This window comes from Magnolia sinica, chromosome 11 (assembly GCF_029962835.1).
Source record: "Magnolia sinica isolate HGM2019 chromosome 11, MsV1, whole genome shotgun sequence".
Lineage (NCBI taxonomy): Eukaryota > Viridiplantae > Streptophyta > Magnoliopsida > Magnoliales > Magnoliaceae > Magnolia > Magnolia sinica.
This window is the reverse complement of record NC_080583.1, coordinates 1135040-1160165: the sequence shown is the minus strand read 5'-3', so window position 1 is coordinate 1160165 and position 25126 is coordinate 1135040. Positions and strand designations below refer to the sequence as shown.

At 40.1% G+C, this 25126-nt stretch overlaps 1 protein-coding gene across 6 annotated transcripts in view; it reads right to left on the bottom strand.

Moving 5' to 3' along the window:
- LOC131218522 (probable serine/threonine protein kinase IRE4) overlaps positions 1-21380 on the bottom strand; it is a 28632-nt gene extending 7252 nt beyond the window's left edge. The window contains exons 1-11 of one of the 6 annotated variants that reach the window (XR_009157774.1): positions 20971-21380; positions 17743-17837; positions 17405-17623; positions 15919-17187; positions 9514-9686; positions 9128-9377; positions 1970-2062; positions 1557-1697; positions 1382-1474; positions 685-885; positions 521-606 (exon numbers count right to left, since the gene is read on the bottom strand). Coding sequence is in view for 4 of the 6 variants with exons in the window: in XM_058213097.1 (XP_058069080.1) it covers positions 521-606; positions 685-892; positions 1382-1474; positions 1557-1697; positions 1970-2062; positions 9128-9377; positions 9514-9686; positions 15919-17187; positions 17405-17623; positions 17743-17837; positions 20971-21184 (2841 nt within the window). In the remaining 2 variants the exon portion in view is untranslated. Of the gene's footprint in view, positions 1-520; positions 893-1381; positions 1475-1556; positions 1698-1969; positions 2063-9127; positions 9378-9513; positions 9687-15918; positions 17188-17404; positions 17624-17742; positions 17838-20957 lie in introns of all 6 variants that reach the window. The other 5 variants (XM_058213097.1, XM_058213095.1, XM_058213098.1 and 2 more) reach the window with 5 other exon arrangements.
- Between the last annotated feature and the right edge of the window lie 3746 nt (positions 21381-25126).

Sequence of the window (25126 nt, the reverse complement as noted above, 5' to 3'; positions counted from 1 at the left end):
TCCCGCATCTCACAGGTCCCACTATGGGCCCCACCCCGTGGCCATTTTGCATCTCACATACCCCACCTCATGGGCCACCCCACCCCAGTGTGGAGATGCACCTGCATCAAAGATTTCCCTAGTTAGGTGGTGAATGAGAAGCGGGCAACGAAATAAAAAACTTGGAGGAACCAAACATTTTCATGATATACACCCTAAGAACCCTTCCTATGCTTGTTCTCCTTTGTCTGTTATAAACCTGAATGACTTGCTACTCAAATATTTCTGCCGAATCATACTTATTCTTTACCATGTGCATGAACATCGAATGAATTTCTCTGAGCTCATATCAAGTACCAATTCATATTAATGGTATGGGTATTAAATTAACTGACAATTCACAAATTATTTATGTAATAATATATTGCTTAGATACGGCTAATATGCTCCTATAGAAACAACATCTTAAGAAGAGATGCATTGGAAATAAAAAGTAAATCAAATGAGGATTACTCGGGTTAATCAAGCAAGCAGAGTGTACCTCAGGAAGTCCAGCAGTGAAAGGTGGTATTCCTGTTATAAACTCAAATAGAATAATCCCCACGGACCACCAGTCTGCAGCATAACCTGCAGGAATGCCCAGGGAGATAACTTCAACTGTTTAGTATACCCAGGAAAAGACCTGAATGCAGATTGTGTCCAAACCGTGCTCAGTTCCGAGGAGGATTTCAGGTGCCAAATAATCAGGTGTCCCAACAGCTGACTGCCGACTTCTCTCCTCTTCTTGACGAGTATTTTCAAGAGAAGTATGCAGGTTTTGGGCATCCAACAGAGCAGCACCATTTGTCCCAGATGCAGACAAGTCAACTGTGCTATTGATAAGGCCAATTTTCGACAGTCCAAAATCTGTAAGCTGGTAAAACACACAAGCATAAGTTTTTTCATCAATAACATAGAAGCTTGCCAACTCATGCATTGAACCAGCTGGCATGGGGACAAAAAAATCTAAACTGTAAAAGAGATTAAAATGTGAGTTCACACTTCGCAGGTACATGGACACTATTTAATGGAGATATAGTTTTAATAACCTAATGCCATTTTTTAAAAGATTAACCTAATGCATTTTATGTTAGGAATCCATAAATTTAATGCAAATACAAGGAATTATGCTTTTCCCTACTAATTTTCCATGCAATGCAATCTTCTCAGCAGGCATAATAAAGTATTCAATGATGAGATCTGACAGATCATTGGAGGTACATCATCATTAAGTGATGTTCTCTAGCATGTTGCACTTACGAAGACGGCTAAGGTTAGCTACTAAGGCCAGTACCCCAAAGCAACTTTGTTTAAAATAACTTGACTGCTAGGCTGAAAACAATAATACATCTATTGACCAAACCTTGATGTGGCCATCATGTGCAACCAATATATTGTCCGGTTTCAAGTCTCGATGCACAATTCCCAAGGAATGAAGATATTCCAAAGCAAGAACCTGGATTTGATACAACTTCCATAAGAAAAAAGATCAATGTGAACAAAACAAGCATATTTGCATAGAATATGTTTGGACAAACCAGTTCAGCAATATAGATTCGAGCTACATCTTCCTCCAGGCAACCAACTTTTCTAAGCAAAGAATAGAGATCACCTCCATTGAGATATTCCATAACCAAATAAAGGTTATCTCTACATGTGAATGAATAATAAAATCGGACCTGCATAAAGAATAGAAAAGGTATAGCTTTCTTTTTAAGATGTTGAAGATATAAGAAGAGAGAAATGTGTGGTGATGACCACACAATAATGGTTACAGCCATTGGATCATGGTGATCTTGAATAGAGTTTTCAAATTTGATTTTTTCTCCACTCAACTTCTAGATCTATCTGATCCAGTGGCTGTAATCATCATTTCATGGCAATTACCATAAAATGCCAGATGTTATATTGTTCCACTAGAAGAAAAATTGCAAGCAAACTTGAAAATTACCACAAATGGATTTCTGACTGTAATCAATATGTTGCGCTCAGCCAATATACGTTCAACGTCATTTTTTCGTATCATGTCCAATTTCTTGAGTACCTGCACTGACAATGAAATAATACTGACTCAAGAACATAAACAAGCATTTGTAACCCAGACATGTAGATACCAGGTAAAAGACACTCTCAAGGCAAATAAGCAGCCCAAATTATACTCGTGCAATAAAAGAAACTGATAACAAGTTCAGACTAAACTAATAAAGACAGCAAGAACATGCTTGAAGGCAGAAACACTGTAGCAGAGGGTGTTGCGAATTTGATATTGATAGAACTTCAGTAACAGGTCATCAAGAGTGCTCCAACTAAAATATAAGTATCTTGTTACATCAACAATGATATTTGTTCCCAAATGCAAAGCATTCACCATTTTCATTGAACTGTCTGAAATCACCAAATACGAAAAGATGCATGCATGTAATCTCACCTCTAAAAGTGGGTACTGTAGATCTGAGAATAGTTGATGCAGGACAATTAACCACTTACTCTAAAAGCTCGAACTGTTAGAGCATGGCGAATCAATCTCTCTATCTCATAGCCCAGGCCCCACCTCTCATGGGTTAGGACCTCGGCCGAACCCCCCTCATGGGCCTCAAATCACATGGGTACCGCCTCACACGATCCACCCACCTCACACAGGCAGCCCACCCCGAGTGTGTCCCCACATCCCACAGGCTACCCCACTCAAGCCTGGTGTGAAATGCCCCTGCATCAATCATCCCCAGTGAGGAGTCTCGAACACGAGAACTCCCTCGTGGGGCCCAAATCACATGGGTACCGCCCACCCCGAGTGTGCCCCTGCATCCCACAGGCAACCCCACTTGAGCCCAGTGTGAAAATGCCCCAGCATTAATCACCCCCGGTGAGGAGTGTCGAACACGATACCTCCCGCTCTGATACCAATTTGATGCAGGACAATTAACTACTCGCTCCAAAAGCTCGAACTGTTAGAGCATGGCGCATCAATCTCTTTATCTCATAACCCAGCCCCACATCTCATGGGTTAGGACCTCGGCCGAACCCCCCTCGTGGGCCTCAAATCACACAGGTACCACCTCACACGAGCCACCCGCCTCTCACACGATCCACCCGCCTCACACGGGCCGCCCACCCCGAGTGTGTCCCCGGATCCCACAGGCTACCCCACTCGAGCCCGGTGTGAAATGCTCCTGCATTAATAGTGACAAGAAGGGATCTAATATGGAGATGTGTGATCAAAACAGTCTCAAGAGAGGGTCTAAGAACAAATCCATCCATAAGCTCACAATTTATTCATTAGTCTCCAATGTTTTAGAGACAACAAAGGAGTGATCCACAAATATTGCCCCAGGCCGACTGGTTGGGGTGATGCTAATAGAGCGGAGACTTCCACTCTTAGGGAGGGAGGAACTTTGTTGTATTCACTGATATTTGTAGTCTAGCTCAGGGATTAAGCATTTCGTTTAACCATGTGCCCAATGGTGCACAAACCATTACAGACAACTCTCCAAACAGAACCGGCAAAATCAATAGAGAAGTGTCATCTTGCACTCAAATCATACTTATGAAGCCATCTTAGACAGCATGTAGGACACTTGTGCCTCTCATTAAGGCATATTTGTGGCATTGATGTTATCGAGCTTGTGCCTCAACAAGGGACTAACAAATGACAGCTATTGTGGCTTATTAGTAAAGCCGTAAAAAATATTATATTCACTCTATCACACTGGATGAGGAGAAGGATTTATCTGGACTGATAATTTTGGAACATTAGCACCTGCTAGAACTTAGGAGTGGGTTGGTTCAAGTTGAAGGCTCTGAAATGGCAAGGGTAGAAGGAGTGGATGGAGGCAGTAAGAAAATATTTAGTGTCCTATGGTTTAACCGAGATATTGATGTAGGACATGAAAATTAAATATGATATGCAAGATCTCAGGCTTTAGATCATACTAATTCAAAACAATCACATAATAATTCCACATCCTACACAAAAGCTCAAGCATTCAAACAAGGGGAATCCGCACGGGTCTAGGCCTACACAGGCTAGAGCAAGATCTGTAAAAAATTATAAACCAAACGATGCTCAAAGATAAGTAATAATCATCCACACATGCACAACAATCAGTCCTTAATCCAAGGGATTCACCAATTTCAATTCAAGGAACCCTAAGGTGAGAAAATTGGCAAATAAATTAAGGATAATGCAATCTAAGGTTAGGGTTTATGAAAAATATGTATGAGATAGTAAAATAAGAAGAAAACCTGAACCGGAAGACAGTTCCCGCGTGCGGACAGCGGGTCAGGCCTGACGCACGTGCGCAGGGGCCTGGCCACACGTGCGAGGAGGTCCCACACCTGGAAACTGACTCCTTGGTTCCGGTCAGCCAGGGGTGGGCTCCAAACCCCCCAAGTTTTGGGTCGATCCGAGCTACAGGCTGTGCGTGGTGCTCCGCCGAAGTTTCAGCCCTCTTGCAGGGCCAGATTCTGAAAACTGGCTATAAGGGGAAGATCTGCTGCAAAAACTGATGGATTCGAGGCGAGGATGGCTGTAGAAAGTGAGAAGTATGAATGATAGGCGATAGAAGCGGATTGGGATAGATGCGGCTTCGCACCACGGTAGTTAGCCCTTCGATGAAGGGAGGGCTTCGCACCCAATCGGATTTTTCCACAACTTAGGAACTCAGATGAGTAGAAAAAAACGTAGGATTTTTTTTAATTTTTTTTATTAATCTTCAATGAATAAAAAAGCTACAAGGGGTGCCTATTTATAAGAAAAAACCTATACCCCAAACTCGCGCCATTTGCGCAACCTATTACTTGGCAATGAAGTAAACCAAAATAGAAACTAATTAAAGAAATCTAATCTGTCCATGATATTCTAAATAACATTATTAAGCAAAACCTAAAATATGAGATCAATCAGACTAGTGGGCCACGATCATGAGATCCCATGATAGGCTTTACTTGACTATCGGGCCCACTCCAACGAACCAAAACTCCGTCTTCTAACTAGGAGGCCCTCCCTGAACGTCGTCATCGATCCAGATCGACGGTAGGCCCCTCCTTCTCTTGGCGTACGTGAGTAGGGGGTGGCGTGCGTGTTCGTGTGCGCGTGATGTCCCCATTAACTCTCCCCGGTGCGAAGATTTCGCCATTGGCGAAACAAAACTCCTGAATTGCTCCAAGATGTTAGGATCAAGTCTCTGAAGCTCATCCTCAGTGAGCCATGTGCTGTCTGAAGCTGGGCATGACTTCCACTTAACAAGGTACTTCTAAAACCCGCCGTCCAACATTAAAACTATCTGATAGTTCAAGATATCCTCTATTACCTCTCTGGGTGTGTAAAGGTTAGGTATGAGAGGTAGAGGCTGAGAAGAAAAGTCGGGAAGATGTCATGTATCAAGGGACAGATCTGGGGAATCAAGATGGGTGGGCGAAGGGCTAGACAAAGTATTAGGGGTCCCCTGAAAAGCAACTAGATCCTCCACATTGAATGTGGAACTAATTCCCACGGAAGGTGGAAGATTTACCACATATGCATTGGGACCGTTTCGTTTTATAATTTTGAATGGTCCAGCGCTACGCGCCTGTAATTTACCAATGGCCCCCTGAGGATACCGCTCGGGCCTAATACGGACCATCACAGAGTCTCCTACATTGAATTTCTTGAAACGTTTATGCTGGTCTGCAGAAAATTTATAATATTCATTACTAGTATTGATCTTTCACCTGATTTCTTGATGCAAGATGTGATGCGCAAAAGATTCTGCAGACTCTAATGGCCTATGGGACAATGACATAGGGACAAGATCAATAGGCTTCCTACGCTAATAACCAGTAACGACTTCAAAAGGACTTAAGACCTGTGGACTTATTGACAAAACTATTGACTGCAAACTCGACTATAGATAGTACAGTGTCCCATGTCCTGGTGTGCTCCTCTACTAAACATCTAAGCAAACTTCCTAGGCTCCTATTAACCACCTTAGTCTGACCATCGGTCTAAGGGTGGTAGGCAGAAGAAAATTGGAGCCTAGTATTCATCATGTGCCATAGTGTCTTCTAAAAGTAACTCATGAATCGCTCGTCACGGTCAGACACTATGGTTTCTGGTAACCCATGCAATTTGACGACCTCACTAAAGAACAACTTGGCAACATGAGATGCGTCAGAGGTCATAAAACAAGGAATGAAGTTGGCCATTTTAGAAAAACGGTCCACGACAACAAATATGGAATCGTGTTTCCGAATAGTCTTGGGAAGTCCAAGCATGAAGTTCATACTAATGTCCTGCCAAGGGATGAATGGGACTGACGAATGTGTGTATAATCCTGTGTTTTGTTTCCTTTGCTTTGCCAGTTGACATGTACGACATTGCCTTATAATTTTGGCCACGTCTCACCTGAGGCTTGGCCAATGAAACCTATCCTCTATTAGGACAATGGTCTTGTCTCGAACGAAATGACCCGCGACCCCTCCTGAATGTAACTCTCAGACAAGAAAATCACGGAGGGAGGTGCGTGGTATGCACAAGCGGTCACTCTTAAACAAATACCCGTCTAAAATCAAGTACTTACCGCTAGCTCCTGACGGACTCTCTAACAACGACGCATACACAATTCCAAAATCTGGACACTCAGAATAATCTTCTTTGATGCGCTCGAGGCCCGTAACTTCGACACTCATGGAATTGAGTAATGCGACTCGTCGACTCAACGCGTCGGCAGACTTATTCTCTACACCGACCTTATGCTTAAGCACAAAAGTGTACTCTTGAAGGAATTGAACCCACTTGGCGTGCCTAGGGTTTAATTTCTTGTAAGAGTTCAGATATCTCAAGGCCTCGTGATCTGAGAATAAGACGAATTCTTACGGTAATAGGTAATTACGTTAATGGCGCAGTGATTGTACTACCACATAGAACTCTGTCATAGTTGGAATATTTTTTGTTTCGCCTCATGTAGTTTCTCACTAAAAAAAGGCAACAGGGTACCCTTCCTGACTAAGTACTCCTCCTATTCCAGCTCCTAACACGTCACATGCGACTTCAAAAGCTTTTGAAAAATCTGGAAGTCGCGTGACTGGAGCTTCGGTCATCTTGACATTTATCTCCTTGAAAGCCTTCGAAGCTGCCTTTGTCCATTGAAACTCTCATTTTTTTATACAGTCCATGATAGGAGCCATAATGGAACTGAAACCTCGAATGAACCGCCTATAGAAGGTAGCTAAGCCGTGAAAGTTGCGCACCTCATGAATATTGCAAGGTTCAGGCCAATTGACAATGGCCTTGACCTTCTCGGGATCTGCCAATACGCCCTCAGTTGACACAATAAAACCTAAGAAGATCACACTACTAGAAAAAACGCACACTTTTTTAGGTTGGCGTACAACTTTTCGGCCCTAAGGATCCCACAAACCTGCCTCAAGTGGTTGAGGTGTTGCTCCTCGGTCATGCTATAAATCAAGATATCATCAAAGTATGGATTCGAGGCGAGGATGACTGTAAAAGGTGAGAAATATGAATGATAGGCGATAGGGGCGGTTTTGGATAGATGCGGCTTCGCGCCACGGTAGTTAGCCCTTCGATGAAGAGAGAGCTTCGCACCCAATTGGATTTTTTCCACAACTCAGGAACTCAGAGGAGTAGAAAAAAACGTAGGAATTTTTTTATTATTATTAATCTTCAATTAATAAAAAAGCTACAAGGGATGCCTATTTATAAGAAAAAACCTATACCCCAAACTCGCGTCATGTGCGCAACCTATTACTTGGCGATGAAGTAAATCAAAATAAAAACTAATTAAAGAAATATAATCTATCCATGATATTCTAAATAACATTATTAAGCAAAATCTAAAATATGAGATCAATCAGACTAGTGGGCTACGATCATGAGATCCCATGATAAGCTTTACTTGACTATCAGGCCCACTCCAACAAACCAAAACTCTATCTTCTAACTAAGAGTTCCTCCCTGAATGTTGTCATCAATCTAGATCGATAGTGGGGCCCTCCTTCTCCTGGCGTACGTGCGTAGGGGGGGTGGCGTGCACGTGCGCGTGATGTCCCCATCAGATATGGTCCTTGATAAAGTGAGATAGAAGAAATGGATTTGTGTAGCCAACCCTAATTAGTTGGGATAAGGCTTATATGATGATGATGATGATTTTTGAATATTAGATACTAGGAGCTTTGATAAGCACACACGCTTGTGCAATAAAGCTCATGTAAATACCACATGTGCTAGCATGGCACATGTGCGAGACCTATTCCATCCATCAACTTGGTCCGACCATCTATATGTTTTCCCAAAAATAAATCTGCTCCACTCAGCATGTGGGCCCTATTATTGGAAACAGGCCTATGGATTACAAAACTCCACTCTAAGAGCCGTACATTATTATTATTATTATTATTTTTGCGAACTGTGGCCCCACCTGACCAGTGGATCAACATGATTGATGGGCTACAACATCAATATAGTGGTTCGTTTCTGATGGATGGATTGGATCTTGGACCTATCATGCCATGCTAGCACATTTGTGGTGTGTACATGAGCTTTATTGCACACGTGCACTTGGCAAAGCTCTAGATACTAGAACAACGGTTAGAGAGGACAGTTAATGCAACTCACTCGGGGAGCATGCACAAGAACTCTGCAGAATTTTTGGATAAGCCAAATTCTTTGCAGCTTAGGTAAACAAATTCACATACAGCTACTAGTGGCCCAAGTATGTGCACTCCATTGGCACATGCACAAAGCATTTCCTAGTTGGTGTATACAAAAGTTGATTGAAGTAGAAGTCTACATGTGTAGTAAATTCAAAACGGCTCCTACAAATTTACCAATTACCAGAAGAGGAAAAACCCAAGTTTAATAAAAAGAACTATGAGAACTGACCTGAGAAACTAAATATCTAACATGAAACATACACAAGACAGATTTCAGATATGCAATGTAGTAGACATATAATATCCTCCAAAGCTATAAATGTTGAAACATGTACCTGTTTAGACCAGTTTTATTAGCCCAAGGAAATCATATGAAAGATCAAAATGCCAACTCCTCACAAACAAGTGATAATATCCAAAAATACACCCAACATAGCCAGTTTTTTACGATATGCACCTTTATTGCAAATAGATCCCCAGTAGTACGCTTTTTTGCAAGAAACACTTTGCCAAAGGCACCTTTGCTAATTGGTTTAAGAATCTCAAAATCATCAATGCTTGTCCGCTCTTTATGTGTGGGATGTAAAGGAGTTGATATCAAACTCTGAGGGACATGATCCACCAGATATCCATTGCCTTCTTCATATTTGCTTGCATTCTCAATACTTCTGTTGTCCATCATCTCACAAGCACGTAAATATTTCTCCCTAAATGTGTTGAGTTCGAGGACCATGTAGGTAAGATCACATCAGCTACAAGTTGTTTTTGAAAATAATGCAATTTCATCGTTTAAATATGAAAGCAATTGTCCAAGTAACCTCCAGGATAAGTCCAAGAGCTTACCTCAGCAGATTCCCTACACGGCTTCCAAATGTGTCTATTACCAAAGCTTTGACCTTGCTATGTTGTAGAATCTCCTGTAAATCATGCATGCATGCGAGCAAATACTCAGAGACCTCTTCTTTTGTAAGATCCGTGCTTGCTACACAACGGGCTATGTCAGCAAGTTCAGTCATCTGCAGTATTAAATTACAGTTAGTGACATGGAGACAATTACAAATTTTCCCATGTTATATGTAAATCGTAAGACTTAGAGAGAAGATAGTCATTGAAAATATGGTTGTCATCTAATGCATTAACATATTCTTTGCAATGAATTGCAAAAACAAAATAAAAATTGCCCCCTAAACAAATCATAAAATGATTAGAAGACTAAAAATTGCAGAGCATTCCCAATGCTCTCCGCAGATCCCACTCTCCAGTAAATAACAAAATAGTACTGCTATCAAGGGATTGAGGTCACCTTTTTTTGGAGAAAAAAGTGCTTCAGTTAACAAGTGAGCAAGAGATTTTGTTCAAGGATTTATAACCGCTCCAAAGACTAAGCATGCAGCCATCAAATTTCTTTTCAATAAGGGATGTGGAACAAGGACCATATCCCTTGCATGAATAAGTGTATGAACAAGTTTAATTTGCACATAAACTTACAAGTAACATCCTGCAGGAAGCTACGAAACCAACCCGCAAGTCACATCTTAAGGTGGAAGGGAGTAATCAGGTCACAAAGAACTTAAAAATAAAATGTTATGACTTCTAATTTTTCATGCCGCCAATACTGACTCCGAAGGCAGAGGCCAAAGAGGCTGGGTGGAGGAGACTTTGGAATCCCACCATGCATGCTAAAATTTTCACTTTGCCAATATGAGACTCATTGGTAGTATCAGCTCTATAGTATGGCAGAGACCAAACAAGACATTGTACAGACAATTGCTCCAAATAACCAATGTCATCTTATGTCATCTAAGATAAGTTCTCGATTGATCTTCCAGGTCAACAGAACTTATTGAACATTTTTTTTTTTTTTTAAAGCAACTGGATTATATTAGAAGAAAGAAAAGGAGACAACAGGGGCTGCCGAGATAGCAGAAGGCGAAAGAGAAAAACTATAAGCCTAAAAACAGGAAATCAAAATCCTTAAGAGAAGAGACATTAGCAACCCATTCGATAAGAAATTTTTTCGCCGTGGAGCCCACTGCTTGAGCCGAAGCTTGAGTGTTGTTGAAACATCTGTCGTTCCTCTCCTTCCAGACTGCCCACCAAATTGTGATGATTGCCATTCTCCAAACCCGGGTTCTGTTTTTGCCCAACTTGAACCCATGCCAGTATGCTAGCAGATGGAAAGCGGATGCCAGCACGCGCCCGCTGATGTTGAATCTGATAGAAAAAAATCTGCCCAAATGAGGGAGATGAACAGACAGTGGACCAGCAGATGGCCGACAGATTCCTTGCTGTTCATACAGCAAAGGCAGATATTGGGCAGTTGCATGCCTTTCCTTTTCAAATTGTCGATCGTAAGAATCCGATTCTTGGACGCAAGCCACGCGAAGCAGAGAAACTTGGGGGGAGCTGGGTATTTCCAGATGAATGGAGAGGCCAGGGAAGCAGAGGGGGGGAATAGGGGCAATAACAGTGTACAGAGACTTAACCGAGAAGCGGGAGGATTTATCCCTTGTCTAAGTGATTCTGTCAGACTCCTCCTGGATCGGGGACACCCTAGAAAGACATTCCAGTAAATCGGCATATTCACTAACCTCCCAATCATGAAGGTTTCTGCGAATAGGGATGTCCCAAACTTATTCAACATTTTTAGCATCCAATATTTTCACTTAGGGCTCGTTTAGCAGCACGGAATAGGAGGGATTTGCTTCTCCTTTTTTAGTCACTTGGCATAAAGGAGTGAGAGGGATTTAGATTTTGGAAAGAATCAAAATCCCCTAAATGAGCACTTTTTGTATTTCCACCTCAAAGCTGATTTGCAAAATCCACTCGATCCCACAGGATTTAAAATCTACACTGCCACATGAGCCCTTAAATTCGCTTTGATCATACATTCAAAAATTTCTCTAGAACTTCCAGAAAGTGAATGAAGTCATGACCATTGTTCGATATATCGGTATCGCGTCACATATCGCACCCTTGGGATACAAATACGTATTGGTTATCGCATAAGATATATCGGTTGTCTCATGTAATGTATCATTGTTGTTGGAAATAAGGGGAAACATTGGAAAATTCGTTGAATTTTTCAATGAAACTTCAGTGATTGTTAAAAAAAAGACATCAACACACACTTAAAAAATCAAAACATCACATAAAACAAGTGCACATAATAGGTTTTCTTTATATAGGGTCCTAATCTATGTGTTGTCTAACTAAATTGATGCAAGCACATTCAAAATCTATTCATATAATTTATAAATGTAAGAAGACGAGTGGAAACACAAGCAATACATTCAAAGGCAAAAGAAGAATCACTAGATCAGGTTACATACATGTTTGATTTTATGTTTGGACACAAAGATGCAAACGATTTGCGAGAAATTGGAAATATTTTATTTTATTTTTTCAATTTTCTGCAACTCAGCCCATCTCCTCCAAATCTTGAAATCAAAGCTCCCAATCCATGATTTATTTGACACTGATTTAACATGATTTACAAAAAAAAAAAAAGATCGAAAATAAAAAAATGCTCACTGGATCGAACATGTGGGATATATCCCACTACTTGTGCATTTCGTATCGCACAGGTGGGATACAAGATATATCGTGGGATATATTGGCTGATATCGTTGCTACTTAAAACACTGGTCATGACTTGGAACAATTGATGTTTAAAATAGAATATAAATGCAACATTCTTGTTGCTTAACCACAAACTTTTGTCCTGGAGAGAATTATAGACAATGAAATGGACTAGATGGTAACAACCAACCAGCTATCTTGACAAAGAAGGAAAGAAGAAAAATTAAGGAAAAACAATGTAGTCAAAATAAATGGTATTATCAATTTCTACAATCATCATCATCTAAGTCTTATCCCAACTAATGGGGGTCAGTTACACAAATCGTGTTCCGCCATTCCACTCCATCAAGGACCACACCCTTAGTTAAACCATATGTCATCAAGTATGTTCTTACTACCCACCGTCCTTTTGGGGGCCTACCCCTTGCCCTTTTAGAGCCTTCAACATTAATGAAATCACTCCTTCCAACAAATGTGGTTCTGTGTTTCCATTGCACATGACCAAGTCTACTTTCCGTCATCTTATAACATATTGGTACTACTACTAAGTTCCCTCTAATGCATTCATTTCTAATTCTATCCTTCCTCGTCTTACCACTCATCTGTCTCAACATCATCGTTTCAGCTATGCTCATACTATGAACATGTTGTTCCTTGATTGCCCAATATCCTATCCCATAAAGCATGGCTAGTCATATAGCTATCCTATAAAATTTCTCCTTTAGTTTCACTCATATGCAACGAGTACATAGAACTCCGGAGGCACATCTCCATTTCATCCATGCAGTTGTAATCTATGTGCAACATTCTTCTCAATCTCTCCATTTTCCTTAATTATCGATTCGAGACAAGATATAGAAAAATGATCATTTTGGGGTACTTGTTAGCAATCTTAACTGATTCCCACAGTGTTAAAAAAAAGGTTACATAATGGCCATGAATTAATGATAGGAGTGGGATCCATTACGCATTAGAGGGCTATAATGCCTATTCTGAAAAAAATGGCCCGTAATGGGGATACTGGGGCCTAAAGGCCGATACGATAACAATAACGAATAACAACTGTTACAATTATGGTACGGGGCTGTGACAGCTGTTACAGCCAATTAAAAAAACTATAATTACCCTGCAACGGACCATCATAAGACCATAACAACCATTATGGGGATGCAACTGCTGTTACCAGCCTTTTTCCTTTTTCATAATATGTAAGGGTACCTATTGTTACCATTAAGTACCTGTTTTTTTATACCATGCATACAAGTCCTTCACAGTTTCTCCCTTAAAAAGAAATTTTGACAGTTACAGGGCTGTAACGGCCTGTATCCTAACAGCCATAAGGCTGGCCATTACTGCCACCTTTCCTGCTATTGAATACCTTGCAAATTCTTCATTTCCATTCCTTTTGTTACTAAAATTGTATTCCGTATACTTTGTTTTAGTCCAAATAATTTTATAGAGAAGGTCTCAAGTCCAACCAGTTGGACCACATGTTTATGGTACAACCAGCAGACCTATTACATACATTCGACATCCAACCTGTCAAATAGGTTGGTTCCACCATGAGATCACCTTGTGCAAAAATAAACTCTATCTATTCATCATATGCGCCACACCATGGAAAATTTTCTAGCCATCAATAAATACTAAAATAATGGTTCACTCAATGAACGGATATGACTGATTTTTGTACAAGGTGATCCTTATTATGGGGCCAACCTATTGTACAGCTTGGATGCCACATGCACTTAATAGGTTTGAAGTTGTCTGCTTGGGCGGACCATCTTTTAAAACCTTTAGATTCTAAAGCTTCCCTCCATAGTTTTAGCTTTGTGTTTACCCCTCCCTAGTCTCATTAATCAATACTGTCATTTGCAAACAATACACACCATGAGACCTCTTTCTGCAAATGCCTTGTTAGCTCATCCATAACCAATGCTAAAAGATACAAGCTTAATGCCAACCCCTGGTGCAAGCCTACAATAATTGAAAACTCACTAGTCTCTCCATTAATAGTCCTCACATTTGTTACTGCTCCCTTATATATATGCTTAATCATGTCACTATACCCTCATGAGATTCCTTTCATTCCAACACCCACCAAATTAACTCTCTTGGGAAACCAGCATATGCTTTCTAAGTCAATAACGATCATATGGAGATCATTCCTCCTCTCCCTATATTTCTCAAAGTTGTTTTAGTAGGAAAAATAAGATCAACGGTTGACCTTCCTAACATGAATCCTGTATGATTTTTTGACACATTTGTCCCATGCCTTAGTCTTTGCTCAATCGCTATCTCCCAAAGTTTCATATTATGACTCATATAAGTTTAATCCCACAATAGTTAGTGCAACCCTGTGTATCCCCTTTATTCTTACAAATTGTTACTATGATACTTCTTTGTTCTTTTGGCATTTACTCGATCTTAGTACTCTATCAACCAACATAAACCAATATCTCATGTGCACTTCCAAATCTCTACTAGTATACCATATGATCCAAGGGCCTTTCCTGTCTTTATCTTTCTCAAAGCTTCTTTCAATTTAGATGTCCTAATCCTATTGAAGTATCAGTGGCTTCTAGTCTTATTTGAGTCTTATTTGATTTTATGATTCCTTCTATCCCTAAGTTCTCAAATTGGTCATCATTTAACAAATTCTGGAAATAGCTTCTCTCTCTCTCTCTCTCTCTCTCTCTCTCTCTCTCTCTCTCACACACACACACACACACACACACACACACACACATTTTTGTAAGTTTCAAAACATCTTTCTCACCTTCTATTGTCCCCAACTTACTGTAAAGATTATATCTTATGGCTTCGGCTTTGAGAGTGGTCGTCATTTAACAAATTCTGAAAATAGTTTCTCCACCTCTCAATATCTCATTCATTGCTCTTAATGCATTGAATGTAATCTAAGCCCATACCATTCCTCTCTCATTTTTGCAAGTTTGAAGTCATCTTTCTCACCTCCTATTGTCCCCAACCTACAGTAAAGTGTTGATTTGGGGAAATTTGTGATTAAAATGTTAAAAACTTAACCAGTAAACCAAAAGCCCTAAGACTGATGGAACACATCAAACTAGGCCCTCAAACTAGATTGTAACATACCACCATGCTCCACAGTCAACATCTGTGGTGGCCCACTCTGTGGCAGCACTCACTCTGGCCTCTTTTCCAAGTAGCACTTTCCACCATGGTGGCAATACTCTGGTTGTCCAGGTAGCCCTTTCCAAGCATGGTGGCTTTCACTCTGGTCCAAGTTGCGCTCTCCACAAGTCGCCCCATTAGAGACTCGAACACAGACGTAGTGTTGGCTCTAACATTAAGATCGCCATATGTAAGTTTAGCCTCATTCACTACTATCTTATCATTCTTTTCGCTGTTACTACAAATTTTCTAAAAATGGCATGAGGATAGATACCATAAACTTTCATACTAGCAACTAAGAATATGGTTAAGAATGTAGAAGCAAAACCAAAGACTAAAGAAAATGAATAGGTAAGGTGGATTTTGAAGCAAAAGTATCTTCTCATTTCAATTTTTAGTTATTATTTATACCTGTCACTCTTTATAAGCAATCATTGGGTACACCAGCAAATGTAGTAAACTCATACTCGAGAAATATGAGACAGGAACAGAACCAATACACAAATAACTTACCTGCTGCACGTCCTCAGGCTCGGAGGGATTGTTGTGCTCTAACCAAAACAAGTCAAAATGGCTTGCTCTCGGGGTATTTGTAGAGGAAACTGAGGCTATGCTCCCTGTAGAAGAAGGTGCAATGCTGTGACCGAGCTTCATACTTAAATGGGTCTTCAAATTATTTAAGGTTGCAAGGTGTGAATCATCTATGCAAGCTGTATCCATCTCATGAAGATCTTCAAACATCCCTTCTGTACCTTTGTTGTGCCACTCATTTATTTTAGGAGAATGACAGTCAGATCCAACTGCTGAGTTGGTAGTCTGCATTCTTGAGATCTCAGGGCTGCAAGAGGCTGCATGAAAACTTGAATTATATGACTCCACAATTTGTTCTAATATTTCTGCGACTTTCAATAGGCGCTCATCCACATCCACACCTTGCAGATCACATTTATCAGCATAGGCACATATATAAGAATGAGATTCCAGATGGGAAGCTGGAACACTTTCCTCACATATTCTACAGATTACTGAATCTGAATCTTGAGAAGATCGTTCCAGTTCAGGAAATGAACTCCAACGTGAATTACCATCAGCTTGATGAGATTGTGGAACACTTAAACTGTAAGCATCAGAATTTGTTACACAGCTCTCACTTGACTGAACGTTGACCAAGGAAAAGGGAGAGAGTGAATTTTGATTAAAGGCAATGGAGTACTTTCCAGAAGTTAGGCCATTCTCATCCAGAGGCTGTTCAGAGCCACTCCAAGTCCTGTCGTGGAGAGAGGGTTCCTCATTGTGCCCCTTTAACTGAGGTTTGGTACGACCCTTCGGATTCAAGGAATTATCTGAATCAAAATCAGCATCACCTGGCTTGGGCATCCAGCTCATTTCAACAGCTGGAATGCTTTCCAAACACTGCTTAAATTTCTGAAGAGAATCCTCACTGACTGACCCACTATCTTTCTGATACTGTAGCAGCCGGGTACAACGTGTCAAAATGAAAAGCATGCGTGTAAGCAGCGGCTTCAGTAAGCCTGGTTGACATTGCTGCCTTTTATCAGCAAGATCCTGCACAAACCCTTCACATTTTCCACGGAACTCAGATGAGTTCATCTCTATGCATTGGCGTGCGAGAATTAGAAGATCCTCAGTTATTCGCTGTGCATTTGAGGATGAATCCTCCCTCATGAGAACCTCCACAACCTCCCCTGCAAAAGCAGCCAGCTCTATATTCACTATATCTTTAGCAGCATCAAACCTTGAGTTCAATGATCCCAAAAGCTCCTGAATATCAACTTGAGTCAACCATAATGAGCAATGGCGCATAAAAGCATTCATCAAGCACAAAAAGAAGAAGAAGAAGAGGAAGATCATATATTTAAGATATTATAAAAGAAGTGCACTGCATCAGTTAGCTCTCTGTCATTTAGTGTCAGAAACTGAAATAAGATCATGTTGTTTAAAAAAGTCTTAAAATTCATAATGAACAGTCTAAGGTTACCTTCAAGTCATTATAGCTATGAGCTCGGGGATGGATAGGTCGAATGTTGTTGCCCTTTGGTCCTAATTCATGTGAATAACTTTTTGGGCCTTTTGGTATTTTTTTTAAATGAATGCTCTCTGATGATGACTGCTTTCCAGTGAAGTCCTTCAACTCCATGCGATGTTTGGATCCAAGAGAATCTTTCTTTTCAAGCATCTTAACTTCCGAACTACTCACCTGTCAAAAGAGTAAGAGGATGTTGACACTTAAAAATGGAACAGAGCTTGAGATTGCAATTAATACACGCAAGAGAAACCTACAACCAAGATGCCTAGCATGCCTAAACTAGGCCTCACCTCAGCATTTGGTGGAATATTACTAGATGCCTTAGTAGAATCCTTGGTTAGATGTGACACGAACCAACGCGCAATCTTCTTTCCTTTACGTAGTCCTGAATGAATACACAGGCAAACAGTCACCAGATGATATGTTTAACCCAAGCTGGTTCAATCATAAGCTACTTGATTTGAGCGCTAAAGTATTGGTTTCTACTCTCTACATATTTCTGCTTTTAGAGTTGATCAAAGGATCTATGAAAACTTGAGAGGGATGCCTACATCAGGCCATTTGTCCACTATTTAATTTGGCAGTTAAGAGCAGTCTTTCGGCTGCTTTGGTTACTCCCTCCATCCGTGTGGTTTTAAATATCAGTTACAATGTGACTGTATCTGCCCTATCGTAACAGTATTGGCCACCCAAACTACATGATACAGGGGTGAACCGGTTCGTTAAGATAGAAATGAGCCATGTCGACCCGTATTGGGTTTGATACACTCCGTATCGGCCGTTATAGGCATTCAGCCAATATGGGCCAATGTGACCATAAAGGCCCCATTTTGAAATTTTTATTTTCAAAATTTCCCTCATTTTCCACTTCTTTCTTTATTTCCATTTGAGTGCGACTTGACAAATCTAAGAAGAATGAACCATTTTGAGAAATATCAGAAGAAGGGATAAACCATCACTTTTTTTCTTCGTTTTCTTCTCATTGTTGTTATAATATTCATGTGTCGTGGGCCCTAATCCACCAAATCATGCTTGATTTATATTCAATTAAGACCTATTTGGTTGACTTTCTACAGATCAAGCTGACAGACATCATTCTCATCAAAGAATGGTCTGATACATCATTGAAACCTCATAAAAACACAAAAAAGGATAGATTCTGCTGTTTTACAAACACCCCCCCCCCCAAAATTTTTCCAATATCTTTTCAAGATTTGTTATGCCGAAAAATTTTCGGATGACACTGGCTCACATCGTCCAGTATGGGTCTAATACACCTTGTATCATATCATTTTTGGGTCCGGCCGATACGCGCGCCACTACCGTTATTCAAAACATTGACCATCATTGTTATGTATCTTAAAATCTATAATATATTCCTGTTACTACTTGCAAAGAAGGGTGGGCTATAGCCCCCCTCATTTATGAAGTCGGTCAGGGGATGCCAATATGGGCTCAACATGCCCGGCGGATATGGCCACAGGTATCGTTATTCGAAACCTTGACCATCACTGTCTGTTTTGTCTTGAACTCCATCTTATATTCCAAATAACCCAAGAAAATAAAGGTGGACCTAAAGGACCCCCCTTAATGAAGTCAACCAAGGGGCCTGAAGTAAGTCAGCCTGGGGTTGTTTCAACATATTCCTAGTTAAGTTAAGGTTTGGGAGCACATGTATAAGGTTTGGTCATAAGTTTTAGGGCTAGAGAGAAGTCTTCTACTTTCCATTCTTCACCATAGTGAAAATCTCCTTGATCATATTCACTCTTAGACATAGCCATACACATGATGGACCACATAAATTTTTCGTATGTTGTTTCTTGCTTTCACATACTTATCAGCCCTATAATTGTGATTCACAATAATCACCTTTATGGTAGCTTTAAGTGATGAGTTTACCTGTGAATAAAAATTTAGTTACAGTGAGAATGGATTCAATGAAGAGTCCTTACTCTGATTAGTTTCTATACTATATTTCTAACCAAGGATTTAAGACTTGGCGACTCGGGTTGACTTGTCCAATCTCGAGTCAGTTTGTGACTAGCCCAAGTCGGGAGTTAATCAGCCCGACTTGGCTGAGTTGATGGCGAATCGTCTTTCACAGTGTCAAAGCGGATCAGGTCTGACCAAGTCAGAGTTGATTGACCAAGTAGTCAATCCATGTCCAGCACAATCATGAAAACACTGTTTTCCATATCCATAGACAAGTTTGGGTGTCCGCAAAATTAAGGCGGCAGCAGCATCTCTTATTGTTTTTTTTTTCTCACTTCTTTTCTTTTCTTTCAATGGATCGGAGCATGCTTCTCTGGCCCAAATCATTTCACAATTGCACCTCTGACTTCAAACACCACCAATCACAATATGGAGCAGAAAAGATGGAAATTTAGCATCTTGCTTAATAAATTCCAATTTTCGGACCGCTCCAAATGCAGAGTGAGAGAATAACCATCCATTGCACCAAAACAACATTCTAGCACATAAGTATAGTCTATCCAAATGCATCATTTCCAACTATTATTTGGCGTATATCCCAACAGACACTGCCTCATTGCTAAAAATCAGGAACCTAACTACCCACAAAGAGCATATGTAGCTCAAGGATCCAAAAGCAAGTTATCAAGTTTTATTTGCACATCATCATATTTCGAATCAAATTAATAAAATTATCTTAAGATATCAACACCATCGAGTATATTGTGTCAATCAAGTTCAACCCATGAGATGCACCAGCAGCCAAGGTATTCAATAACGGTAATGGTGGCCGTAACGGCCACCGTTATGATATGGGCTGTAACAGCCATTATGGCCCTTGTAAAGGCTGCTATGGCCTCTTTTTTTTTCCTTAAAAAAGAAAAAGAAAAAAGAAAACTGCAACGGTCATTACATAACAGTTTTTTAATACCTTGCTATCAACAAAATAATCATTATCTGGGTCTTATTCCAACTAATTGGGGTTGGCTACATGAATAGTTTTCTACCATTTCTCTGTATCATGGGCCATAACTTCAATTAGACCATATGTCAACAAGTCTTTCCATCCTACCTCCACCCACGTCCTTTTAGGCCTTCCCTTGCACTTTAAAAGCCTTCAACTTGTAACAACTCCTACATTTCTAATTTTATCTTTGTAATTTTATTCTGGGGTGTTTTTTTTTTTTTTTTTTGAAATATTTTATTCTAGGGTGTATTTGGCACCATGTTTCATGAAACATGGTGCAACCAAACACACCCTTATCCAAATTTCCCTACCAAAATATAGTGAAATGATATTTTGTACCCCATGCTTTTTAATGTCTATACCTTTAATTCTACTTCAGTAGAGGAATGATACACCTGTACTACTATTCTAAAAACAATAAGTAGAAAAACAGGCACGTACGTTTAAAAGAAAAGACACGAGAGAGAGAGAGGGAGAGAGAGGTGTCAAGATCACTTTGCAAGATAAAACTTAAAACTTGAGATTGAAAAGCATCCGCAAAGAAACTTCAGATTTTTCGAAATTCACCAAAACCACGCACCGCTTTTGCGGTATCGACCTCTCCCGTGGCTCAGCAGCTTTGCCAGAGGCTGATGGGCTCCGCCACTGCTGCCGGATCCCGAAACTTCCGCAGTAGGCGAACCATCAGCCGGAGAACAAGATCGATCGGTTGGAGGGCCACGGCGAATCTTGATTCGATTCAGGCCGGATGGAATCCCTATCTCTGTAGAGAAAGCTCTTCCGTTCCAATCCATATCAGCCGTTGAAACGCAGAGAACAGCCCCTAATTCATCAGGAAATGGCCGGGGAACTGTAGCTGATTTTCCTTAATCGATTAAAAGCTGGGGTTTTGGAGCTGGAAGGCTCTTATCGCTGTTATCGTTTGAGAGAGAGATTTCATACCTTCCACGAAAGAAGAGCTGAAAGTGAGAAAAATCTTTCCCACTGGCTTTTGGAATAATTGTAAACACCGACTTCTGTTTATTATAATTGTAAACAACTTCTTCTGAAGGATATGCACCAAATGAGAAAAAAAATTAAAAAAATCTCCCCTCCATCTCACGAGTAATATTTCCCCGTGTGGGGCCCAGCTTAGTTTCCTGCATGTGGGGCCACCGTTATGTATTAATGGTTCCGGATTCCTTTGTAAGTATCGGATGCCAAAAACATTACCATCAATGGCACTTGATGGTAAAACTAACCTGGTTTTCAAGATTTAACATATGGCATGTTTGGATTATAGAATTAAGTGATATGAAATTATATTTAATCCAATGTAAAATAATGTAAAATGATATCATGCATATGGAGCCAATAGAAATAATTGGATTATCTAATAATCATATCATCCAATTCCAGCAAGGCATATGTACTCTACTTGTGAGCTCGTGTTAATATATTGTTTTGTTGACTTTGTTAGTCTATACGTGCTCTTTATATATAACACATGAGTTACATATGTATATAGGTGACTGAAATCATTTATCAAATATGATCCGTTGATTAAAATTCCATAGTCTACCAAACACTAATTTCACTAAATAAAATGCTTTTCTTAGGTGAAGAGTTTAATCTAAACATGTGATTAGGAGAATAAAATTTCTTGGCATATAATAATGTTAATTCCTACCCATGCAATTCAATACAACGTCCAAATAGGCAACGTGGTAAGCCTAGTGCCTTCAACTAGTTAGCAAGGAGACGGATTTGCTACGAATCTGAAACGTAGGGAGGTGATTGAAAGAGTCTGAAGTTGATTGCAATTATCCAAATTAGATGGGGGTATTTACAATTGTTATAACTTAGAGGTAGGTTTTTACAATTTATGCGTTAATATTTTTTCTATTCATTCAAACTGAAAATGCTTTTGAAGTAGGCTCTAGGCGCTGAGTCTGCAAACAACCTGAAACGAACGGAAATTGGATAAGGAAGTCGCAGAGCGATTCGCGCAAGGAGAGACTGAAGAAGTGATTCGCGGCACACGAGCTAATTTTCCACACGTATTAAAAATCGTATCCATTGTGTGGAGAGCCACCGTGAATTTCATTGTTTCAGGAATGTAAATTCACTCATTTCGCCACGTTTACGAAGCAACAGACGGTTAAAAAATGACCGTTGGTCTATGGTCAAAGTGTATCTGGGGCGCAAGTGGAGAGTGGACCTTGAATCTGGGAAGGGGCATATCCGCTGGTCCCTGGCACGTGTCCTCAATCTCTCTTTGCACGTGTAGCCTACGTATTTGTAAACAGGATAAGGTCGAGACGGGAAGGGATGCTCGGATAATAGCGGGTTGCAAGCGTGTCACGTGTCGCAACGTGGCCGCTTTTGATCGCGACACGATTGCTACGTGCGCTGGTGGTGGGCTGCCGATGTACGGTGTTCCCCAGGAATGGGCGTGTGCGCGGGGGACGCGGATTGCATACCGAACCTACCCGTACTGACGTTGCTACTCCTCTCGGTGCTCTATGGGCGCACTAAGATTTATATGTTTCATCAAAACCGTCCATTCATTTTTCCAGCTCATTTTAAATATTGCAAAGTAAAAAGAGGCATATATAAGCCTTATATAAACCACACCGCAGTAAATCAGTGGTAATTGAACGCCTACCGTTAAAAGCTTCCTAAATTCCATTGTAACTTTTATTTGCCATCCAATCTATTTATTAGGTCACGTATATTTTTATGAAGGGAAAAGCAAATTTTAGCTTGATTTAAAACTTTAATTAACCCCCTTTAAGTTTTTAGTGGTGGACGATCATTTAGTATTGTTTCCTGTAGTGTGATCTACTGAGGATTATATCAGACTTATATATGGGTTTATATACTAAAATAACCCGAAAAAAATGGATGAACGGCGTGGATAAAAAATAAGAATCATGGTGAGGCCCACAGAGCACCGACTAGTAGCGACGTCAGCATGGCAGCGTCAGTACGTAATCCGCGTCCGTGCGGGACCAACGGGAGCGGATTAGGTGCATCCCGTCCTCAACCAAGACAGTGAACCCCTTACTATGGGGCCCACGTTTATGCATATATTATATATCCATACCGTCCATCCGATTTTTCAGATCATTTTAGACCTTGATTTAAAATATGAAGCAGATTCAAATCTCAGGTGGACGACACCTAAGGAAATAGTGGTGATTAAACATTAACAACTTATAATGAAACACGAAAGTTTTGGATAAAGCTGATATTTTAATTTTACCTTCATCCCAGTTTATTTGAATATATCAACAGGTTGGATGGAAAATGAAAATCACGATGGGCCCTAATAAGTTTTTGATGGTAAGAAATTTCATCTTAGGTTCATATCTTAAAATAAAATAGCAGGAGGGATGGACGGCGTGGATATAAAATAAATATATCAAGGTGGCCCCCCACGGGGAGGCCCGCACCATCTTGGGTGAGGCCGGGGCCGTAACTAACTACTCCCACGAGCAATCACAGTATTTTCAAGGAGGAATAGCATTTTACACGTGTTCAAATTCTGACAACAGCTTCCCATAATCTAAACCGTTTTAAAACAAGTGTTATCATTTAAAATAATGCATTTAACATTTAAATTTAAATATTTTTCATGTGCTAATGTTGATAAGAATATTGAACTTCTGTTCTAATACCGTATGTAAAACAACCATTTAATCTAAAAGCTTAAACTATTGTAGTGTAGTATATCATAAGATATCGAGAGACTTCATCACTCCAACAATCTACACCTAGCCCATGATAATTATAAATGACTTCCTAACTATTGAGCCTGTAATAATTATGCAAGACCCAAGTTGCTCATTTGACTTCCCTATTATGCATCATGACAAACATATCCATGAAACTTTAACTAGGTTGCTTCTAGTCAAGTTTAGCCTAAGCTAACAAGCGCTTAAATGTAACTAAACCCAAAACCAATTAATAAACAAGCTTAAAATTTAGACCCGAGTCCAACCCTTGGGCCTAATATCTCAACCCACCCTAGCCAAAAGTAGGTCCAACAAGAAATCCCAATGGACATGTCTTATACATGCATTACATGGATATGTCATCCCAACCAATGTCAAGTTTTCATGAACTTAGGTGCCACCGACATTTTAAACCAATGCTCATTTTAGCATATATGTTAAAAGGACATACAAGCATCACATGATATAAATGATCATTTCTTATCCTTGATGGTTGACAAACACCACCATTTTGAGTCACTTAACTTAATTTAGTATAGTCTTAGTTAGCTTCACTTAGATGACTTAATCATAATATAATTTTATTTCCCTGCATACTTTAAAAAGAATACATCAGTCAATGTTTAATTAAAAACATGTCTTAATATTAGAACCTGAGGCTAAGCTCTTTTAACCAATAACATGCTAGGACCCCCACGAGCTTCCATGGTCTAGAAATTGCTCGAAGTTGTCTATATTGGTAATTAGAATCTCTGTATGCAATCCCATCCATCGAAATTCCAAAGTAGGAAGATTCTAGTTATTAAATATTTTCCTAGGTTGGAAGATCCTAGCGATTGAATACTTGATATAGCTGTTTTTAGTTATTCTAGAACGTTCATTTTATTGCCACTGATTGAAACATTAAGAAATTTCCATCCCTAGATTTTTGATTCATGGGTCATTCTTCGTGGGGGCCAGGATCATATCAACAGTTTGGATAAATGAATCATAAGCCCCACCACTAATAACATAGAA